Below are 18,049 nucleotides of genomic sequence, written 5' to 3'. Positions count from 1 at the left end.
TATCGGTCACATTTATTCAAGGAGATGAATGTACAGAACTGGAGCATTTAACAGCATAATATTTACAATTCTTACACTTCTCTCTCTAAATGTATAGGTATAATTAATTAATCATTTTCACAAATGTTATAAAAACATTACAACAGTATTTGAAACATCCACAAAGATCTTGAATATTTGACTGCTGTAAAAAAATACAAAAATATTATGAATTAACTAAACAAATATAATAAAAAGGCACGGGCCTATAAGTACATAAGAGATACATTCATGTGCAGACATCGACCTGAATTAAGTCCCAGTCACAGTCTTCAGAGTCCTTTTGGATTCCACCAGAAGCCGCAGAGCACAGAGGAGGTAGGTTTCTTCAGGTCAGATGTACTGATGTTATAGCATGGTGATTTCACTAGGGGGCAGTGTGAGCCTCTTCTCCCGCACTGACATCATGTTCTCCACCTGCATGGCTATAACCCGGCAGAGCTCCAGCCCCTGTGTCAGTCATAAACAAAAGTTATAAATATGTTCTCCACTATAGACTCAACTACAGCCTTATGGGGAATAAAGCTCCAGTGCGAGGATGGCTTGTCAAAAACTGGATACACAGAAACGAACTGAACAATATTAAACTGCACTCACGCAGGAACTAATTCTGGAAAAAAAAATAAAAAATGAAAAGGACAAATTTTAACTTATTCGGATGAGGAAGTGAAACACGGGGGGACTGCCAACACAATCCCAGCCGAATTATTTTGTCACAAAGTGGTGCTTCTACAATAAACTCTAGGGAAAAGAAAGTTGGGTACCCCAGCTTTTAAAATAACGTGGTCATATCAGAATCAAAATGACTTCCTGTTACAGACATGCAACCAACCAGCACAATTGTTCTCATTAAGTTCAAGCCAATTTTGAACGTGGCCCTTTATTTACTTTTTAAATCAAATATTTGGTCATACCATTTTTAAACAACTGCTGAAAACCCTGCGTATGTTACGACAGCATAATACATTGATCTGTAAAAATAGTTTAAAGTGCATGTGACAGGTTAATCTACAAATTTCACAATAAACATAATTATATTTTGGATTTGACTGAAAATCTTGCTTAGTTTTTTCAACTTTTAAAATTGTGAAGTTTATAATCTTACTTCCTGACTGGACATGTACACCATGTTGAAAAAGGCCAAACATTTTACAATAATTATGATCAGACTAATAAAAATAATTACATTTCTTTAACTTTGGTAAATCAGTGTTTGTCCTTGTGTGCATTTTTATGTCATGTTCAGTGTTGATTGCAGAGGCATCTGTTTTAGAACGGTTCCTGTATTTTTGTAAGTTGCTTTTTAACTTTTTTCCACAAACTGCCACTTAACTGATGTAAAACTATGATAAATACTGACCACAGCTTTTATCCCACCAAATTAACTGTGACATCAAAACCTGTCAGATGCACTTAACTCTCTTGTCTTCCTTGTTTTTTAGTTTTGTTTTTTACAGTGAATGAGTGAACAGTACCTGCTCGAGCTGCAGCTGTATCACCTTCTGTGAGTTCATATCCCCCAGGGTGAGGTCCACGTACGGGTAACTGGTGCCTGTGCTGGGCCTCTGGGTGCGGCTGGACTGGACCTCTACCAGGGGGACCACAGCCATCACCTCCTGTGTCACAGAGAGACACATCAGCACTCATGCTAAACCAGTTTAATGTTGTAATGCTAATGCAATACTGTTACATTCTTCACTTTTATCTAGGTTAAATCATGCTCAATAAATAACAATGAAATAAAAACATCAGATTTATGCCAAGGTTTCCCGCAGGGGCAGAAGTGAGGCAGTTAAAATGAAATTAATACAATTAATGCTGAAAGTCTGTTATTTACAAGAGCAGTTTTCAGTGTTGATTGAGTTTGGATTCAATTAGATGTTGTTCTTATTAAAAACAAATACAATTGGTTTTCAATAGTCATCTTTTTTCAGTGCCATACTAAAAGTCTCATTCATAAAGTCCTTCCTCCGAATTCTGAACACTGAAACTTTTTGTTTGGATTAAAGTTGGATTTCTTGCACAGCTCTTCTCTCATTGTTTGTTTATCTCTGGACTGTGCAGGAAAACCAGCAAAGCAGGACTAGACTAAAGCCACTTTTTCAGTTCTTAGACATGAAGATGCACTATGCCAGGCCCCTGCACATGCGCTTGTGTATTTATCACATTCACGTGAGGAGGACGTACCAATCTTATAGGGACAAAATCAGGTCAATTCTTTATTATTAGATGAGCATGATTTTCACCTTGTAACAATTCACTTGTTCTCGACAACGGAAGAGCTACAACGCAATTTTTAGGACGCGGGAGGATCCATTCCTATCAGCGGGGGTGAAACAAAGACACGCCAAAAAGGAACTGCTGTTGGCCTATCCGGCTTTTATTGGCATTGCCGGACACGCGAATACGGCCACATCAACACACAATACCCCCCACCCCGCGCTCGAGCGCACCCAAAACCCAGACACAAACCCCAAACCCCAGTGCAACAAAACAATAAAGAACAGTTCAATATAAGTCCACCACCCTTTCACCATAACAGTCCCGAGCAACTTCAGTTGTCCCCAAAATGTCTCCGAAGTTTACCCCCCCGCTGCGCGGCAGAAGCAACGTGAGTTGGAAGAGTTTTCGGCGTTACTCACGGTACCCGCGCTCTGGCTTTGACGCACGATCCAGTAGCTCCCGTGGCGAAGTAGTAAATCCCGCATGAATGGAAGCGCAATAATCCACAAGTGGTACAGCGATATTATACCAAACAGCGTGGCTCCACGGCACTGACAGCTCCTGACACTCCTGGCATGCGTCCCAGTTGGTGTGTGACGTCACACATGAGCGCGAGTCCGCGCGCGCGTCCCTCTCCCCTTAAATCCCTGTGCGTCCGGAGAGGGCGCAACAAACAGTCCGACATGGTCTAAAATAATGGCATTTACATACAAAAGGACCATACACTACAGAATAATATTAACAAACAAGCCTTTCACCCCAGCTGAGTGAATAGAAATAGGTGAAGACCTAAGTGGTCTTTACAGCCTTTAACATTAGGGTATTCTGTGTTATAAAAAACATACCTGGAGTTACGTTTAGTTTCATTTGCACATTACATAGATATTACATAAAAACACAACAGGACAGCAGCCATTCCAAAGGGAAAAAGATTCAAGATTATGCATCAATATCAAGATCAGATGCCATAGGATGCCTAAATAGTTACATTAGAATAATAAATATACATCATATGCCAGGTCTTATAATAGTTTTGAACTGATCCATTTACAGTATGTCTCAAGAATTAGAAATTCCAGGTCTTAAATGATCCAAATGATTGGATTAAAGAACTTTGTGTATTACCACATGACATCAGTGTTTTCAGATTAAGAGAAGAGCTCAGCCTAAATCTGGAGGGTTTTTGTGTTAAACGTGTGTGAATGAAACAAAACACAACTCCAGGTCTATTTGTGATGAGGAAACATCACTATAACATAGATCAAAAAATATTGTAATTTAAGGTGAGGAAATCAAAGATCAATGTACTTGTTCTTGTGTGTGTGTGTGTGTGTGTGTGTGCATGTGTGTGCTTACGTGTGTGTTCTTGTGGAGGAAGTGCAGTCCGTGCTGGTTGACGGCGATGATGCAGGGGGCGTAGAAGGAGGTGGAGCTACTGCTGTGGATGTAGAAGAAGGAGGAGCCGAACATGGGGAAGGCGCTGACCAGGCCTGAGAAGCAACCGAGCCAAAAAACACAGCACTCAGCTCACGTACAGGGCAACTCCACACATAATGACAAGCACTAGGGTCATTAGTAACACATGAAATAAAATTGAATGAAATAAAATAATGTATCTGTGGTTACTTGACATGATGCCCATTTTGAGTGTAAATCGACCTAAAATGACTTTCTAAGTAACATTTTTCTTCCTCCAAAAACCCTCAACTGTGGACAAATACATATTCTATAAATTACATATAGTTTAAGAATGAAGCTGTGTTTAATTTTTCAGTATTTCAACAAAAAACACTCAAATGTCCTGAGGTGTGACACTAACAGTTCTCTCTAATAATATTACACCTTTATGATGTAATCAAAATCACAGATGTAAAAAAACATTTATTCAAAAGCTAAGGAGCTCATCTGACATTTATGCAGCAGGAAGAGCTTTAGCGTTCAGCGTTTAAGATACAGAAAACATTTAATAATTATCATTTTCTTATTTTTGTAAAAAGTTTACTTTTCTGAGAAACCTGTCCTGCTGAGTGACAACAGTATTATGGGACAACTGCAGACATTTTTAAATCATTTATTAGAAAAATATTATTAGAATATTTTGACATGGCAAATTTATAGTGAATGTCCAGTGGAGTGACAGAAGAGGTCACACCACAGGCCATGTGAAAATGTCTAAAACTGAAAGAATTACACAAAAAATTTAAACGTGTCTTTGTGAAAAGGCTGATTTCAAGAGTTGAAAATGATGTTGAACTGATCTGTTTTTGAAAATATTTTTGGTTATTGCTACAAATGTGTGTCACACCACAGGACAAAAAAAGGTGTTACATCGCCAAACGTCAAGTAGTTCTGGTTCTTTATGTTAAAACAAAACTTAGATTAAATTCTGATGGCGTTACTGACAGAGTAGTGCCCTTAGTTAGCATCACACCTGGGAATGTTGATGACATCAGCTGCAAAGTATTATTATGTGAAAAAAACATAACTTTTATATGTATTATTCAAATCTTCTAAGTTATTTATTGTCATACTCAAAATGTTCCACAGTATGGCCAAGTTACAGGTCCGATCTGTGGCATTTAACATACAACATCTAAAATATCTTTTTGTAGATTTAGTGTATAAGTGGTATTGAGGAAAAGGAATTTATAAATGATCACATTCAAAATCTATATTTATCAAACTTAAACATGGCTTAGCTGCCTTCAATAATTTTTTTTTTTTTTATTCTTATTTGAGTAATTTATCTGGACGTCTTAGGTATACTTTTTGCCAGTAGAAGTATACCAAAAATTACAACTACTAGTAACATCTCTACTACAACTAATACATGTCCCAGATTGATAAAAAAGCACAGTATGGAAATGTGACTTTGAAAAAGATGATGTTGTACCCAGAAACTGCGCGCGGGCCTGGTGTGGGCTGAGGGCCTGGACCTGCTGCATGTGCTGGGTCACCATGTTGACCCACTGTTGTGGAGGGAGCTTTTTGAACAGAGGGGGCGCTATGTACTCGGACAGTTCATGTCTGCAACACACAACACACACATTATTATGTACAGCTTTAACAAGTTTACACATTGAGAGAGAAAGACCAACTCCAGTCACCAGTGAGCTTTAGCGTACACGTCCTCATTTTACATATTATATTTACACAAGTGAACCTGTGCTGCCAGAGCCTTAAACGGCAGATAAGACGACACATCCAAGTGTTTCTTATTCATTTTCAGTAGATGGACAGGTCATGCCTCATGTGAAAGCTCAGAACCTCCATAATCCCCTCACTGAGCTGCAGAGGCTGCACTAGCAGTTTTACTGAGCTACTGGTGCCCCCCTGTGAGGCTCATTCTGTTTTCTGATTGAATAATAATCCTAAACTAACACTGAGTGACTGAGTCAATCATCAAATATCAGACACATGTTTGAAATCCCAGGGCTGAGCATGTGATCATGGCTTGTAAGCCTCTGTTCACTGCACGTCAAAACTGGGCTGAAAATTGCAGTGTAAGTGAAGCTTTAGCAGCCAAAACACCAAACTATATACAAACAACATGGACATAATGTTCAGTGTGTCTGAAATAAATCAGCATAACAGTTGTTATTAGTAAAAGCTATATTTGATTTGAACAAATCTATCTCAAAGAAGAAGACAAGTTGCCTTTGAAGTTTAACAAAATCATATGAATGTTTTTAAGCCACAAGGTTCTTACTTGAATGACATTTCCACCTCTGAAATAAGTCCATCACAGCATAACTTTCTATATTGTATTATGTAGTCAACAGTGCCCTCTTGTGGTTAAGAGCTTTAAGCAAAAATAAATCTAGGTATTAGGCTAATAAAATCGAGTATAACTCTTTATCTATATATATATATATGTTATGATGAATGTAATTTAGTAGCACTTTATAATATTATATTTTGCAGATCTGACTTACTGCATATATAAAATAGATCAGGTGCAGTTCACATCTGAAGCAACATAAAACGCAGCAATATTACAAATACAATTTGAATCAAAAGGTTGACAAAGCTTGTGTAAAGTGTCTCACATGCTGGGGATGAAGATGATGTCCTTGGCGCGGTGCTGTAGAGCTGACAGTTTGGAGATCTGGTGATACTGCTGGTCGCTCACTTTGCCCTGGGGCAGAGTGTTGAGAAGGCCTTTGCGGTAGTCTGGAAGAATCTGAACACAACAACACAGAACATGGGCTCTCACAAGCACAACGCTCAACATACTCATCACATTTATAAACAATTATAATTCTGATGCATGGGATATAGAACGAGACATGCAGTATCAACACAATATGTTCCTAAACTTCAGCATAAAGATTCTTTATTGGAAGACTAAAATGAACTTCTTTGAAATATTCTTAAACTTGCAAAGGTGGTAAGAATAATCAGAGCAACAGAGAATTCAATTCTGTCAACTGGACAAAAGTTATCTGAGTGAAGACCTTTCCCAGCTCATCCAAGCAGCTTCTTCAGTTGTGGTCAGACGCTGGTGGACACTGGCTTTTATCTGTCTGAAGGGAGGCGCTAACTACACTGAAAGTACTCTGAAACTAACACCTACTTGTGTACTGTTTCTGTTACTGTAGAACAGGGGTCTCCAACCAGTAGCTCTCCACCTCCTTCAAAGTAGCTCACCAAGAGATTTCTGAATTCTGTATATTGTGCTGAATAAATCAAATTTGATTAATTACCATTGTAAATGTATAATTTTCATGCCTAACTTTGTGTACTGATGAGAGCCTCTAACCGTTTCACATCTAAGGGTTGACAAGGCTCTTATAAATACTTAGTTTCTTTGCGACTGCTAAAATAGGTAGCTCTCTGGCTTTTTGTTTTGTAAAAGTAGCTCATTGGAGGAAAAACATTGGAGACCCCTGATGTAGAGAAAAGCAATTCCAGGAGCAAAATAATTATTATCAGTATCAGTATCAGCAGTGATTGAAGAGGTACTCAATTTTGTTACTTAAATATAAGTACAGATACTGAAGCAAATAAATACTCAAGTAAAAAAAAAAATCATGAATAAATGTACTGAAGTAAAAGTATTAAAGTACCTGTTTGAAAATTTACTTAAAAGGAAAAATTTAAAGTATTCACACAGTTTTTTGAGATCTAATAATGATTCAAATGTAGAGATTTTCATAAACGTGCTGAATTTTGTTCACCAGAAACAATTTTTTTTTTCCATTCCTAGCTGTTTTCATTGTTTACTCAAACTATGACCTCAGCCTTTTCAGCAGGGCTCAAACAATAATAATAATACTTTAACTTTTCCGCCCTGTTCAAAAATGTAGTGGAGTAGAAAGTACAAATACCTGCTCTCAGATGTACTTGAGTAAAGTACAGATACCTAATATTTTTACGTGTATCCATCAAAAGTTTTTCTCCGTGGATATTAGGGGTGGCGCGGTTCACAAAATTCATGGTTCGATTCGTATCGCGGTTTAAGGTTGCGGTTTTTCGGTTAGATACATTTCTTGTTGTAATTTTTTCTTTTTAATCTTTAATCTCCAGAAATATACTTCATCATATGCTGTGTTAGCGTAATTATTAACAATTTAGGATGCAGCATTAAAAAAGTGATAAAATTAGAGTTAGTAATGTGATCATGCACAAACTGAATTTGACTTGACTTTAAGCACATTATTATTGGACACTGGCAGCTGCTGTTGTGCTTCAGTGAAAAAATGTTACCACCTTCCTAACCCTTGTCAGGAGTCAGGATACTTGGTTTAGTGAGATTGCGCTCTTGCCTGGCTCAACTGCACGTGTTAATGTTTACGCGTGTAATCTCACGAAACCATTCATGGAGACCAAACCAGACCAAATTACAGGTCAGATCTGTGGGGAGGCAACCCCGCTCACAGTCAGGATGTCTGTTTTTCTAGGTATTTTTGAGCTACAAAACCATCTGTAATGAAATAATTGTAAGGTAGAGCTGTTTAAAGTCATACTGTGGAACATTCCAGGCAGAGCAATGACATCTCCATAGAAACAAGAAGGTGATGGACAGTTCCCCAGAAAAGTTACCCAGTGCACCTTTAAGTACAGTTCTTTTACTTTGTTACGTTCCACCACTGAGTACAGTGAGTGTAGTTGTGATACCTGGTTGTAGTGCATGGCCACACACAGCTCGTTGTCAAACTTGAGCGTCTGCGCCCACACCACTCGTCTGAACCAGAAGCTGTAGTTTGGGTCCAGAAGCTCCGCCTCCGTCGCCACATCCAGGATGTACTCGTGTTTGTTGAGGGGCCGCACGTTCTGACCTGCCCAAACATCAGCAAAAACATGTTACGCTTCAAATACAAGAAAGTGACAAAAGGCTGTGTCAAAATATCTCTATATCTTGATACTACATTTAGTCATACAAATTAGGACTCAAAATTGCATGATTGCTCACAATTTGATACAATACTCGCTGCCTGAGATGTTTCACAGTATGGTATTAAACCTTTCTATCTTCATGGAGCCCAAACCAGACCAAATTACAAGCCAGATCTGTGGAGTGGCAACACCAGGTTACAGTCAGAATTCTTGGTTATTATTGGTATTTTTGAGCTATAAACCCACATGCAATTGAGTAAGTGTAAGGTAGATCTGTTTGATATCATATTGTGGAACATTCCAAGCAGAGCAATGGCATTTCCACAGAAACAAGGAGGTGATGGACGACCCTACCAAAAAGTTACATAGTGCACCTTTAAGAACCAAATACATTTTAACAACAATATTTTTTTTGTTAAACCACGACCTGTGCAAAGTTGATATAAAATAAATCAGTTGTAACCATTAAACAGTGAATATGCTGAATGTGTTTTCCTTTCTCTGAACAAACATCAAATTGTAGCACTGTCACAAAATAATTTAGCAAAATGTATCAAAAAATACTTGCAGGGATATATATCGATACAGCAGCTCATGGGTCAGTTCAATTTATAAGAATGTATTATTATTAGATTCTTGGTCATAGATTCTAAATCTTTTGTCAAATATTGGGTATCTTTATTAAGGGGGGTGCTGTGGGCCCCCAAAATCTCACATTTGGATGCCGCTCAATTTATTTATTTTTTTTTTCAATTTATGAGATCTGCAAGCAGACATTTACAAACTAACTGCTGAACCTGAATATTTGAGAGAATGAAAGTCTCACACTTTCCTGAGCTTTCATGTGGATGCCGAGTCTCAAATATGGTCACAGACCAAATGTTAGAACATCCAACAACCACACAATTACAATGTCCGAATACCAAAACTAAAATACGACAATATCAGAACCAGAAACAAAAGTGATATGGTTTAAAAGACTAGAAAAGACTGGCTTTGACAATAGACGCATCCTCCTGGGAAAACAAACATGGCGATGTGATGCTCACTTTTTCGGAAAATCCTTCCCAGTATGCATTGTGCAATGACTGGAAGTCTGAGATTCTTGACGCATCTATTGCCAAGGACCCTGTGATTCCCAGCCTTAGACAACATCTTTTCAGTGAGATTCATGGACGGAAAAACAATCAAAATCAAAGCATATTAAAAAAAACTGGGAATTGTGTATACTCTTGCCTTGGAAGTAGCTGTGGCCATCGTATAACTCTAGGAAGAGCAAAATTCTAATAAAAATAATGTAAAAACTTGAAGGTTCCCTGTGTAACTTTCTGGGTGAAGGGTCTGCCACCAGGGGGATGTTGTTGCGTTGCCTGGAATTCACAGTATGATATTAAACATATCTATTTCCATGGAGACAAGCACCATGCCAATGTACAGGTTTGATTTGTGGAGAGGTAGGTCCGCTTATATTTTTCAAAGTAATTTATTAAGTTTAATGCTATACTGTGATACATCCCAGGGAATGCAACCTCCCTAGCATATCTCCATGGACATAACCAGGTGCTGAACATGTACAAGAAAAGTTACACACACAGCTTTAAATATGATAGTCCCTGTAATGCAGGAAACTGTAGCTATTTTGTTTTCACAGAATTATAAAAACACATATTTACTTTTTATGTCACTGGTCTCCAATTTTATTAAAGCAGTTTGATCCTTGTACTCTTTTTTTCTGATCAGATCACTTTTGAGCGAAATGATAATGAAACCAAACAAGAGGACTACACCCTGAAGACTCACACTGACATGCATGCCTTATTAGAATCTATTGTCTCCACAGTAACAAGACTTTGATTAGCCCTGTGAAGCAGCTAACGGCGCCAACGATTCACAAAACAGAAGAAGCAGAGTGCTGCGCTGCCCCCTGCTGGGCCTCTGAGTACAGCACAGTGAGAGCAGCTGTCAGCCTCATGTGGGCTCTGAACCAAGAATACCCCCACACTCATTTGTCAGCTGAGTGTTGGGCCTAAATGTACACGCTCACTTTTCAGTCACTTTTTTATCTGCATTTCACCTGCCTTTCACCTGCCTTAGGACAATAAATGAAATGTAGCACTTGTGCAAATATTCATGTTGATGCTGTTGCTGCTGGCCTCTGACACACTGATTAGTATTATGTTTTAGAATGTCCCATCGTGTGCATTGTGGTAACAAGGACACCTCCAGTTCTATCAGTGTTGACATTTCTGTGGTTAGATTTATCTTTGACTAGTATTCATCAAACTGTTACAGTGGTCATCACTCATTATCCGTTTCCTTGGGACACTTCTCTCACAGAAGCTTAATCTGATTGCCTGAGATCCAGAATTCACACTTCTTCAATACTTAATGAAGATGTGAGTCTTCCAGAGATCAAATGGGCACGACTGAAAGGTGGATATATCAGGGACATGCATGGTTTCTCCGTATCAGAAAAAATAAAGGAAAAAATATCACAAGGACTGAAAATCATGGCGAAGTTCTGCAAAATCAATCAATGAAGCATAAAACTCTTTATTTGTAAATGATAATGACCAACGAGCTCCTTTGTTTCACATGCTTTTCTGACTGCATGATCACATTTGGCCAGGCTTGAGACGTGACATGGGGAAAATGGGGACCAGACTGATATCAGTCTCTATAAAATACAAAGAGAAGTCAGTCTGCACATGCCAGGCAATTAATCCTATGCACTTCCTACTGTACCATCTTGGCTACTAATTAAACCCCCATGTTGAAAGCATGACTGATAAAATAAATGCAAATAAATCCATCAGATCTCATGTGGGAGAAGTCTTGTCTTGTTTCCTTACAGACCTGGAGCTCTGTGTTTGGTGCTGGCAGCCACACATGCTGATAAGTTCATTTGAAATGGAAATGTGATACTGAGTCATCTCTGGTTACATCACAGTTTTTAAATATAGTCAACTTTCCCCTGCAGCAGAAACTCCAGCATCGTGATATATGATTTTTACTGACAATTCTCCATGTCTGTGTGTGTGCTGCCATGTGTCATGCTTGTTACCTCTGTTAGTCACTAAAACATGTTATATTAAACCATCTGTGGGTGTGTGTAATACTCACTAGTACACAGTGTGTTATATGTGTTTGCTCTAACCTTGCACAGCAAGATGGATTCTTGTGATATCTGTGAGTTCACAAACTCACGAGAATCCACCTTGAGATACTCCCACTGTTAGGTTAATTGAGCAGGTGGACCAAGGACTGAGCAGCACTGAGGTTTGTGAAAAGGTGCAGAAGGAACACACTGTGCATTTGTGGACAGGGAAAAATGTCTGTGCTTTTCTCCCAACTGAATATGACCAATCAGATTCAAATATACAACATGGTGTTCCAAGACATGATCAATCTGGCATTAACTAGACCCCATTACCTCTGTTAGTGACTAAAAACACAGCGTATTCCTCCATGGCCTCCAGTCGATGTAGACCCATCTCATAACAGAGCTCCTCTATCACCTCCAGAGCAACCTGCACAAACATTCAAAGTAACTAAGGTTGTCAAAACATGGACACCAAAAACCTAGTAGCAAACTGACATACTCACATGAACAGGCATTGATAAATGGAATTAATATAAGACCTCATAAAATTAAAGACATTTTTTTTTCTGTGTTGAAAATAACATCATTTTCTAGTATATAACTATGATATACTGCATTTATATTACATTATTTCTATTTTTTACTTGACTTGTACATATACATTTATATAATGATGCCTTATTTGACACCAGTCTCTTGCTATTTTTGCTACTTATTTAAAATGTATTATTATCATTTATATTTTTTCCCTCATTATAATATATTGTCACTGCTGTTAGCTACTGTGTCCAAATTGTTTCTGTATAAAGTCTGTAAAAGTCTAAGTCTAAAATTTTAATATAGGTTTGTGAAATGATCCTGTGCTTTTGGTTTTAAAGAGCCCACTTTATGCTATTTTCTGATCTACATTATAATGTTGTTTCTTCATTACAAACATACCTGGAATTGTGTTTTGTGTTCACACGTGTTTACTACACAAACCCTGCAGATTTAAACTCTTCTCTCTTCTTCTTCTCTCAAACAGAAAACACTTTTCTACCTTGTGTCATGTTTTAATACAGAAAGTGATCCACTGTGTTTTTAAAATCCATACAGCTTTACTAGAATCAGTTGGATGATTTCAGCCCTGGAATTGTGAATTTCTGTTGAACTAAAGGTAGCTGGTAATTTGAAAACTACCGCTTCATGACATCACAAGGTGGAACAGAGCATTTTGAGCTTTGGAGATAATGTAACCAGGCTAATAATGGCGGATTACTCAAACATGTGTGAATGAAACAAAACACAACATAGGTATATTTTTGACAAGGTAACAACATTCTAACATGGCTTAAAGCTCACAAGCTTATGTAATATAGGACCTTGACCTGAGAGCTCACAGATACTTACAGAGCAGGTCTTGAGCTTCACGTGGCGCTCGATTCCTCCGGGGAAAAGGAACAGCTGGCGCTTGGAGCTGCGTCCCGCCTGCAGGAACACACAGACACGATACACGAGAGTCATTGATGTGGAAACTCCAGTAGGCTATTACACAAGACAAGCTCATTAGCAGCACTGTGACTACACGAGATTTATTATTCACACACATTTTCAGTTTGGAATGTGATTTGAGATGGTGTAAGATTATGTCAGAATTAGTCAAGTGCAGGGTGATACGGGGGACATGTCTGTGCAGAGAGGAGGGCAGAAGTTAGGGATGTAACGATATCCAAATCTCTCAATATGGTATTTTCACAATATGCATCTCATGGTACGATTTACAAAAAAATGGCTATGCTACCCAACTATAGTATCGGTATTTAAATATTGACTTCATTGATAATTGTAATGTATAACCGCCCCACCCCACCTCAACAAAATTCCAGACCTACTTGAAGCTTACATGATGCAAATTTAGCCTGAGCTGTTATTAAGGTACCATGTCACATATTAAAGAAGTAATTCCACTCCTGGATATTCTGACCATCATTGCTGTCAGCTCCATGCTGTTGGGTGGAACTATCCGGCCTCCGTACTGAAAGGTCTTCTTCAGGTTCTGCTCACACGCTTTGGCAATACCTAAAACATAAGACACAGTCATTATAAAACTAAAGCATGAATTCAGTCAAGGTGCCCAGAAACATCAGATATAAACTTAAAAGTGCATTGTGTAACTTCTGGTGGACGGTCTGTTTTTCTCCAAGGATATGCTGTTAAATCTTTCAATTTTCTTGGTATTTTTAAGCAATAAAAAACACCTATAATGGAATGAATGTAAGGCAGATCTGTTTATGGTCATACTGTGGAACATTCCAAGCAGAACAATGACATATCCATAGAAACAAGAAGGTGATGGGCCCCCAACTGAAAAGTTACATAATTCACCATTAAACTAATATAGTGTGAACTTTATAAAAAAAAAAACTTAATTAAATCAATTCCAACAAACGCAGGTGTATATTTTTTGACAAATAGCTTATATAGGCAAGACTGTTCATTTGATGTACCGTCATATCATCTCAACAGGGCACCAGCAGGGATTCACCGAATTCCCAACAATTCCATTCACAATACATGACTCATGTTACTGATATCAAGATAATATCACAATATGGCAATACTTGTAGTACTAGTATATTCCAGAATGAAGTATCACATTATACTGATATCTGTGCACTGCAAAAAACAAAATCTAGCCAAGTTAAGCTGACTTGAATTAAGAAAGTTTTATCATTGTTTGCGTAAAACAAGACTTTTTGTAAAATATGAAAATACATCTCAAATAAGAAAAAACAACAACTTTTTGCACTTAAAATAAGAAACAAAATCTAATACTGCTTAAATTAAGAAAAACACACTTATTCCATTGGTAGATTTTACTTGTCAACTTGTATCTACCTTACTTAAAGGTTGTATAGAGGATTTTCCAAGGAACGAGAAATCCAGCGACTGTTTGTCCTTTTTCAAATGTTGCGCATGCGTGAAACCACCCCCCCTCCCCTACAGCTCCCTACGTAGAAACGCCTCCTCCCACCTCCTCTTTACGCCAGAAACAGGTTTGTTTACAGCCGGTGCGCTGCACATGACTTGTAAACAACTAACTACAGTGTTGGTTAGGCAAGGTGGAGAAGTGAGGAGCGGGGGGAGCGGGTGTGCGGACATTTCGTTCGCGGACGAGAAGTGAGGAGCAGGGAGAAGAGCGGAGCAGGGAGCGAGGAGAGGAGAGAGGAGAGGGGAGAGGAGAGGGGAGCGGTGCGCGGAGATTCCGTGCCCGGAGAAGTGAGGAGCAGGGGGAAGAGCGGAACGGGCAGCGGGGACAGGAGCAGGAAAGGGGTGCAGAGAAGGTTGCGCGGAGATTCCGTGCGAATGAACTAGCTACAACACGCAGCAGCAAGCGGACTCTTTCTTTGCCTTGAAAATTACGTTTTCAGACATAGGATATCGCTTTCGTGTCCTGAAAAACGTTTGACTAGCTCTTGGAAATAAAGTACGTTTTCATAATAAGCAGAAGTGACCTGTCCAGGAGTAATTTGGCGACCAATGCGTCAGTCTTTAGACCCTGCGTCTGCTTCAGTCGCGCCATCGCTGGAATGAATCTTCAAGAATCACCTTAGTTTGGCTTCCCTGCTTTTCCCCTTGTCTTCTTCTTTCAGCGACCTCAAAAACGGACTTTCTTTTGCGGCTAACTGCTCCTAGATTCTTGTCTGCCATTGCAACAAACTTTGTGCTAACTGCGAGGAAGATATAGGTCAAAAAAAGCCGCTAAGAACTGTTGCGCTGGTGGAGTAAACAGCGTCTGTGCGGCTTGCGTCTGTGAACTGCGTGACAGGCGTACGTAAACCACATACCGGCGGCGCGCAGGCAAGTCAGTTACGCTAGAAACGTAGGGAGATTGATTGACAGCCTGTCAGCTAACAGATAACGAGGCAGTGTCGTTATCTATTGGCAAATGTTTAGCCCCACCACGTCCAGAGTTGATGAATTTTTATTCTCTTTTTTTTTGGTCATCATAATTACAAGGCTACTGCACCTCTATAATGCTATCATTGACAACAATTGACAACTTGAAACAAAAAAAAATCCTCCATACAACCTTTAAATAGTAAAAGTAAAATATTTTTAATTTAACTAGATATTGTTTTTTTCCACTGTACACCCCTACTCTGTGGCCTTTAGATTAGTTTTCTATGAAAGCTAGACCAGTATTTTTTGGGGTTAGTATTTATTGTGTGTACACGATATAAGTTTTGAGTTGTAGTTGTTGTATTAGTAACTTCTATTACACAAGCAAACTAAGCCCTAAAGTGTTTTATTGCTGTTTATTTGTTGCAGCTCATGTTTTTAACAATATTGCAGAAATAGAAACGTTTTGTGGTTTAAATCTTCTCTTGTGACATCAGATAATTTCAATATTATCATTTATTGTCCATAATGAATTCTGCAATATAGTGCACTTCAAAATCATCTATCACATAATCTATCATTTCAAGCTCACTCCTGGGTCAGTGTTTTTTGCGTGTGCCCTGGTTGCCGTGGTGACAGTGCAGGTGTGAGTGTGTTTTTTTTTTTTTTTACCCTGGTACTGAGCCCCGGCGCTGCGTGAGGCCTGGTGCAGGTACTTGAGGACAAAGGGCTTGAGCACCTCGGAGCAGCGGTGGAACGCAGTGAGGATGTAGAGCAGTCTCCAGCCCCGGCTACAGCTGTCCCTGAGGGTGAGGTTTAGGGTGAGCCACAGGGACGTTATGACACTGTTTTCTGATCTATGTTATAATGTGTGTGTGTTTGTACATGTGCATGCGTGTGCGTGTGTGTGTGTGTGCGGTGGACTCACGGCTTTGAGCTGGTGTTGGAGGTGAGCTGTTTGAGGAGCTGACAGTACGCCTCGTCCCTCATCAGGGGGAACTCTCCGATGACCTGAGGGGAAATGGAGGTAACACAGAACAACTGTCACGCATATGCTTATGTCACAGATAATACTCCCTACAACTGTACAACAACTCACCCTTATGGAACAGATAATACTCCCTACAACTGTACAACAACTAACTCTAATGTAACACATAATACTCCCTACAACTGTACAACAACTAACTCTAATGTAACACATAATACTCCCTACAACTGTACAACAACTAACTCTAATGTAACACATAATACTCCCTACAACTGTACAACAACTCACCTTAATGTAACAGATAATACTCCCTACAACTGTACAACAACTCACCCTTACTTCTATTACTTTTATTACTATTTTCCTATTTTATTTGTAGTTGTACACATACATTTATATAATTATGCCATATTTGACACCTGTCTCTTGCTATTTTTGCTACTTATTTAGAATTTATGAATACCATTTATAATTTTTGTCTTTACTATTATAATATATTGTGATGTGTGAGCTCCTGTGTCCAAGTAATCTCCCTTGTGGATCAATAAAGTTTGTCTAAACCTAAGTCTAACTGAATGTGACAACAATGTTTATATGTAAAACTAACTTAATATTTATTTTTACTAACAGAATGTCTATATGTGAAATTACTTATGGTTTTGTAATGTACTTTAAAGTTTCTCGTTTCTTTGTGTAATGTAGATCCCAGAAAGAGTAGTTATTACTGTGGTAAGAACTAACTAATAACGAAATAAATAAATGTTCATCAGTTACCATGGTAGCACAATGCACACATTAGTGAACGCATCTAAAGACTGTGATCAAAACGAGCATTCATGGTCCTGTTTTGGTGTTAGATTCAACAAAAAGGTGAAAGAGATGAGCTGAAAAACTGTTGGCTCATGCTGACAGTAATTTTATGAGTTAGACTTGTTTAACAACACAAATCAGCTCACTTGTTGTAGTTCCAGCTAGATCAGTTCTTCATGGTCAGATTTTGTTAAAACAAAATGCAGATTAAAGTCTAATCTGAGTAACAGAGCTTCAGACAGAGCAGAGCCTCCAGTTAGCAACACACAACCCAGGCAAAGTTGATGACATCAGCTGCAAAGTATCAATGATCTCTGAAGGTGAATAGTGTATTAAAACAGACTTATTAACTTACTTATTATGTTATAATATCTCTTTAAAGTATTTTCACACTCATCCTTCTAAATTTGTCTATAATCTGAAAGAACTTTATTTAAAGATATAATGTACTTTTTCCGGAGAGTAAAAGTACGACCCAACATATAATAAAATGTCACCTTTACACAAGTGGGGACTTTACCTTGAGAAAAGTGCTGACCACCTCCTGCTCAGAGGTGCCTCTTAACGGAGAGTCTCCCATGAAACGCATGATCACTGAACAGTTGAAACAAACACAACATTTAATTAACAAATACATTTTACTATGTGAGATATAGTGAGAT

At 38.6% G+C, this 18,049-nt stretch overlaps 1 protein-coding gene across 1 annotated transcript in view; it reads right to left on the bottom strand.

Annotated features, from left to right (window-relative positions):
- Positions 1-301: 301 nt before the first annotated feature.
- The window catches only part of LOC129410308 (unconventional myosin-XV-like), a 96,975-nt gene continuing 79,227 nt past the window's right edge, over positions 302-18,049 (bottom strand). Inside the window, 12 exon segments of the mRNA XM_055158024.1 lie at positions 302-489; positions 1,515-1,655; positions 3,619-3,752; positions 5,156-5,289; positions 6,312-6,445; positions 8,383-8,543; positions 12,035-12,131; positions 13,094-13,171; positions 13,668-13,762; positions 16,259-16,389; positions 16,515-16,597; positions 17,908-17,981. Of these exon segments, the coding sequence (XP_055013999.1) occupies positions 388-489; positions 1,515-1,655; positions 3,619-3,752; positions 5,156-5,289; positions 6,312-6,445; positions 8,383-8,543; positions 12,035-12,131; positions 13,094-13,171; positions 13,668-13,762; positions 16,259-16,389; positions 16,515-16,597; positions 17,908-17,981 (1,364 nt within the window). The 3' untranslated portion in view covers positions 302-387.

The sequence above is a fragment of the Boleophthalmus pectinirostris genome, unplaced genomic scaffold (genome assembly GCF_026225935.1).
Source record: "Boleophthalmus pectinirostris isolate CB_2022bp ecotype Guang Dong unplaced genomic scaffold, ASM2622593v1 HiC_scaffold_22, whole genome shotgun sequence".
In the NCBI taxonomy this organism is placed as follows: Eukaryota; Metazoa; Chordata; class Actinopteri; order Gobiiformes; family Gobiidae; genus Boleophthalmus; species Boleophthalmus pectinirostris.
The sequence above is the reverse complement of the archived record's forward strand: the minus strand, read 5'-3'. Positions and strand labels throughout refer to the sequence as shown.